The 6,000-nt window shown below is 45.8% G+C and overlaps 1 protein-coding gene across 1 annotated transcript in view; it reads left to right on the top strand.

Annotated features, from left to right (window-relative positions):
* Nucleotides 1-310: 310 nt before the first annotated feature.
* The window catches only part of Rab8b (RAB8B, member RAS oncogene family), a 73,251-nt gene continuing 67,561 nt past the window's right edge, over nt 311-6,000 (top strand). The window contains exon 1 of the mRNA XM_059268168.1: nt 311-532. Coding sequence (XP_059124151.1) covers nt 409-532 — 124 coding nt within the window. The 5' untranslated portion in view covers nt 311-408. The remainder of the gene's footprint in view (nt 533-6,000) is intronic.

Raw genomic sequence — 6,000 nt, 5'->3', positions numbered from 1 at the left:
CCACGAACAAAGAAACAACAAAGTCAAGTTCCCATGGTGAGAGAAGAGGAGTTCGAAACGAAGCGTCTTTTCCCAGTATGGGTGGAAACTCCTAGCGCACCGTCCCACATCACTCAGATTTGTTATCCTCCGGGGTTGCTTGGACAGCCCCGGCCAGGCACGCCCGAGGCTTTCCCAGAGTACTACAAATCCCATAAAACCTCGCGGCGCGGAAGATGATGACAAAGCGTCGGCGGATTGGCCAAGGCGGGGCAGGGCGCGCCGGTCTCTCCCAAGGGGAGGGGCTAGGGGCGGGGCGGGGCGGGGCGCGGGCGGCTCGGCGGACACGCCCCCTCGCCCGAGGCCCCCTCGGCGCCTCTTTCCACCGCCTCCTTGCTCTCCGCGGTCAGAGAGGGCCGGAGCGAGAAGATGGCGAAGACGTACGATTATCTGTTCAAGCTGCTGCTCATCGGCGACTCCGGCGTCGGCAAAACCTGCCTCCTGTTCCGCTTCTCAGAGGACGCCTTCAACACCACCTTCATCTCCACCATCGGTGAGGGAGTGGCCGCGGCCCGGGACGGGAGCTGAGACGCGGGGGGCGGGTGCCCGGGGGCCTGGGAGAGGGCACGCGAGGGCTTGACGCCCCGGGAGGGAGACCCCGGGGTCCGCCGAGAAGGCAGTGCGAGCCGGTAGGGCGAGAGGGGCGGGCGGGGACGCGGGGCTGCGGGCGGAGGAAGGGGAACCGGAGCAATCGGGAACCAGGGGTGTTGGAGACACGAGGGGGCTCCGGGGCGTCGGCGGAGGGGTCCCAGAGGGACAGAGCCGGGGGAACACAGGAAATCGTACAGAAAGAGAGAAAGAGGGGAGAGTGGATACGAACATGGATTAGAAAGACAGGAAAGAGGAAGGAAATGTGAAGGGGGAAATGAAGGGTTGAGGACTTAAGAGGGGCTTCAAATGAAGTAAAGGGACAGTGGACACCAGGGACAAGAGAAGTGAGACTAGGCGGTCAGAAGGGAATTGAGGGGGAATGAATGAATGTTCAGGAGGCGAGGGATGAAGCGACATGGGCTATAAAGGTGCGCACAGAGATGCCAAGAGAAAATGCAGAAGAAAATTGTAGGTGGGAGAAGGGCTCAGGGGGACCAGAGGGCAGCATGAGGCTGCTTGGTGGAGAAAGTAAAGGAGAGCTGGGTGTTAGCTAGAAAGGAGAAGCGGAAACAGAGGATGTAGTGCAAGGGGTTGAGCAGAGAAAAGAGAGGAAATGGAAAACATGGGGCGCAGGACTTTCCCCAGTTACTAGGAACGCTGGTTTCCATTTTCTCTTGACTTCTCTGAATCAAGATTTTAAAATGACTAATGATGGAGTAATGTCTATGGAGTGTTAAATTCTTCTGTGTATTAATAGGTATTAAGGGGGCTGGCGATTTTTGGGGATGATGGGGTCAGAAATATAAGTTCACCCCTTTACTCCGTGTCTTGGGAAGCAGTGTGTCTCAACTTTTTAAGTTCTTGAGCTTGAGTATTTAGTAGTGTCTAAGATACGTGATTAAGTACAAATTCCACCTGCCTCCCTGTATCGTTTCCTTTGATTCTAATTACTTTTTAGGTGAATCACAACATACTATGTATTTCCCAATTACTTCTAATTGATTCAAGAAAAAAAATTTCCACTCTCTCTGGGAGCTATCCTTCTTACATTTTTAGTAAAAGACATTGTGTGCAGGTAGCAGAGTCTTTAACTTATAAACTGAAGAGCAAATCAAAACTGGTTTTAAACTTTCTGTAGAATAACCTTAACATTTTCCTTGTTAAATTGCTGCAGTCAATTAAGTACCCTAAGAATCAGCTTTTTGATTGTGTGGGTGATCTTTCCAGCCTCTAATACTAGCTTATTTAGGTGTTTTTCAAATGGTTTTCAAAGTGATCCACAAGCAATGGAGAATTAGTGTGTTGGTAATAAGTATGTTTAAGTGGCTGGAAAGTTGCCTCAGTGATTTGCTGCTCTTACAGAGGACCCAGGTTTTGTCCACAGCACCCACCTGGCACCTCACAACTGCCAGTAACTCCAGTTCCATGGGATCCAACACCCTCTTCTGGCCTCTGTAGGGACCAGACATTTACATGGTGCACATACATGTATGTATGCAGGAAAAAAACACTCATATACTTGAATTAAAAAAACAAAACAAAATCTGTGTTTAAATATTTGTATATTCTTTTAAGTAGGTATATTCTTGGTTTCTTCTGGTTTCTTTCATACAGACTGAATGGAAATCTGGGTGTTGTGATGTCTGGGCTTAGGGAAGTTTGAGTTGCAAGTTCTTGGCAGTTAGTCTTGAGTGGGACTTTTCTTTTCTGAGGAAGCAGATTTTAAATGTCATCTTGCATCTCGCAAGTGTATTTGTAAGAGGCTTGGTGGAAGCTGGTACAGCTACTAAAGGACATTCATTTTTGGTATCAATTTCAAAACTCCAAATAACTCTTGTTGAGTGCTGAATGCGTACCACAGTGCAGATGGGAAAGGACGGTTTCTAACGAGTTGAGTGGGGAGGCCTTGTTCTGCTCTGTGTGACTCTCAGAACTTTCTTCCTGCCTTGAAAGCGAGTGACACTGGGGCAGGAGAGGTGGCTCAGCAGGGCAGAGTGCTAGCTGCTCCCCGAAAGGACCCAAGTTCAGTTCCCAGCACCCACATCGGGTGGGTCACAAATACCTGTGGGCCTGTAACTCCAACTACAGGGGAACTGATGCCTCTTCTGGCCTCTCTGGACAGCTGCACTCACATGTATACATCTCAAACACAGGTGCACACACATACACATAAACCCTTTTCAAGGAAAAAATAAAAAGAAAGTGAATAAATCTCACTGATACAGTTTGTTAAATTCTTTATATTCCCCCAAATAGATTTACTAGTCAGTCCACCCCCCCCCCCCATACACTCTGTGCCACATTTTCTATAAGGCTATTTACTGCCTTTGAACATAGTATTTTTTTCTCCCCCTCCCCCCCACTCCCCACGGAGCTGAGGACCGAACCCAGGGCCTTGCGCTTGCTAGGCAAGTGCTCTACCACTGAGCTAAATCCCCAACCCTCATAGTATTTTTTTAAAAATCACTTTTCTGGGAGGGTTTAACTCAGTGGCGTAGTATATGCTTAACATGGATGAGACCCAGGACTTAATCCCTAGCCCTCCTCCTGATATATATGTGTGTGTGTGTGTGTGTGTGTGTGTGTGTGTGTGTGTGTGTGTGTGTAGTGTATTACATTTCACAGTGAAGGATTAGAATCTTTTTTTTTTTGAGTGGATTGTTTTTAATGATTGAAATGAGCATATTTGGAGGGTTGGAATTATGAAGACATTAATAACTGCTTAGATTAGGAGATAGATACTGCATGGTGAATCTCATGGGAACTCTTGATCTTTGTACTTTCTGTGTGGTGAATGTGGTGAAAAGGAAGCTTCGAGCTGTTCTTCAGTTGCTAGGGAGGAGGGGAAAATCCCAGGCTCTTGCTTAGCCCCAGAGCTCCAGCAGGATGTGGTAGTAGACAGCCAGAGAACCTGCGTACCTGCAACTGAGATGCTTGGCAGTTGCAATTATGCTGAGCAGTAAGGTGAAGTTGGCCCATTCTTGTGAGAAGTTCCACGGACTCCTCACGGACACAAACACAGACTTGAAGTAGTCACGTCTCTAACAACCATGCCACTCCCCGCCAAGCCCCAAATGCATCTCCAGGTGATCTGAAGTTGTTGAGGTGACAGTTGCTAACCCGTCTTTCCCCACCATACTTTTAAGTGTCCATTTGTGAAAACTCCTGGGCTTGCCAAGGTCTTCTTGTAACATTGCTGACAGACTTGATAAGCACCGCGCCCCAGGAAGGATCCCTTCTGAAGGCCTGGGGTGTGTGTGTATTTGGCAGATACGTCCCGTGTCTGCTTTTTACTATGAAGATAATGCTTTCATTTTAGTTGTGTCTCGCCAGTGTTTAAGTGTTTGTTAAAACGGGAATCTTCCATCTTTAGACTGTTTGGATGGGGCTTTGGTCAGCATGAAAGAGGGGACAGTCATTTTGATTCTAGGTAGAATTGTCTCCTATACTTTCTTTTTCTTTCTCTAAGGTTTGGCACTTTGAATGCTTTCTGTTCTTTGGCATGATAAAAGGTAGATTTTCTTTCACGTGACTTACTGGGAATCTTTTAGTCTATCAGTCAGATAATACCTGCTAATGGTGGAGTAAGGATGCTTTAAGTCACTTGAAATTATGGGTGTAATGCCCCAGACCAACTAACTAGCTTTTTAGCTTATATGTTGGAAAATTGAAAAGGTTTTTATTGGCTTCAGCCCCATCCCTTACATAATCATAATTAACATTCAGATAAATACCTTGAAATAGAATATTAAGACAGTTAGAAATGGTGATACTGTTCACTATATATTATGTTTCCTGTGGGATGTGGGTGATTTTAATATTGATAGGAAGGTACCCTGCCATCTTGAAATGGCCTTGTATTGAACAAGGTGCTGGTAGAACAGAGAGAGAACCCAACTCTGCCCTGTAACGGGGCCTTCTAAGCCAGTTCCCGTCTAGGTCTCTCCTCCTCCCTGCCCCCTTCTTCCTGTTAGGTATTTCCTGAGTGGTTTCATTATTTAGTATAGTCATTGTTTGACATCAGACAGTTGTAGAAGTTATCTGCTTTATGCCCTGTCCCAGCTTTACAAATGCTAAACTCTCTTAAGCAGAACCATTGGTGAAGTTTCAAATCCAAGTCTTTATCCTTCTGATTATTGCAGATGAGTGTGATCCTGTCTGTAAAGCCACATTTTCCAGAGAGTAATTAGAGTGAGTGTGTGTGTGTATGTGGGAAGGTAAGGTGTTTCCACTTCCATTAGCATTCTGTTAAGGGAAACAGTCCTGGGAGACTCTATATGGGGATAATAACTTGGCACACAGCCTTTGCCCTTTCTTCCAGGCCTGGAGTTTCAGGTCAAGAGATCATAGTGCACCCCCGCCATCAACATTCCTTCCATGTGTGAAAGAACTTATGAAATCATTTTTGTAGCCCCACACTGGTGATAGTCTGGATAAATGCTAGCAGAACCCTTTTAGGCCTTGTGTTCTGTAACATTGTATTCTTGTCTGGGGATCATTTGCCTTTGAGTCAGTTAATGCAGGGTAGCCCATGGGCCAAATGGGGTTTTTGTTTTGTTTTTTACCTTTTAAAAGAAGCTGTTAAAGATGAAAAGAGCGAAGAATATACAACAAAAACGATATGTGACCCACAAAGTTATTTACTGACTGGTCCTTTGTAGAGCAAGTGTGTTGACCCCTGCTTTTGGTTGTTCTCATTTCAAAACTTTTATCAAGACTTACTGACTGAAAAACAAACTGTCATATTTACATTCTTATCCAAGATGATATCAACATCTGACTGAGCATAAGCCAGATACATAGAGGAAGTTGATTTTAATTTTCAAGTTGTTTTCCTTGGTTTCAACTTCTCAAGCCAAAATACCAAAGAACATGCAAGTTCAGATTGAACATTTTGTGCATAAAGCCTTATTTTAATGTCATTATGCTCTTCCAGAGCTCTTGGGTAGGCTTCCCATCTCAGTGCTAGTGTTGATTAGCAATGTTAGGCAGAAGTAGAACTTAGTAGTGGATGATAAAGGGGTTACACTCCTCTCTGTGATGAGAAAACCTTTCTAGAAATGCAGGCATGGGGAAACTGAGTGTTGGGTATGAATGTGGATCTGTCCTAAGTGTTCTTTACTAAAGAGCATCAGCCACCCTTCTGCAGGCAGCGAGTAGGGGGCGGGTTCACTTGGCAACCACAGCAACATTGTCTGTATCTACTGAAAAAAGCCAGAGGGGACCAGCTTGGATATTGTTTAGAGGAAAGTAGTTTAGTCTTTGAAGACCTGGAGAAACTTAGTAGTTCATTGCTGAAGTTAATCTGAAAGGAAGGATGGAGCTGGGATGAGGATAGTCGGAGTTGCAGGCAGGCCTGCCCTGGGGCTG

Source organism: Peromyscus eremicus, chromosome 7 (assembly GCF_949786415.1).
Source record: "Peromyscus eremicus chromosome 7, PerEre_H2_v1, whole genome shotgun sequence".
Taxonomy (NCBI): domain Eukaryota; kingdom Metazoa; phylum Chordata; class Mammalia; order Rodentia; family Cricetidae; genus Peromyscus; species Peromyscus eremicus.
The sequence above is the reverse complement of the archived record's forward strand: the minus strand, read 5'-3'. Positions and strand labels throughout refer to the sequence as shown.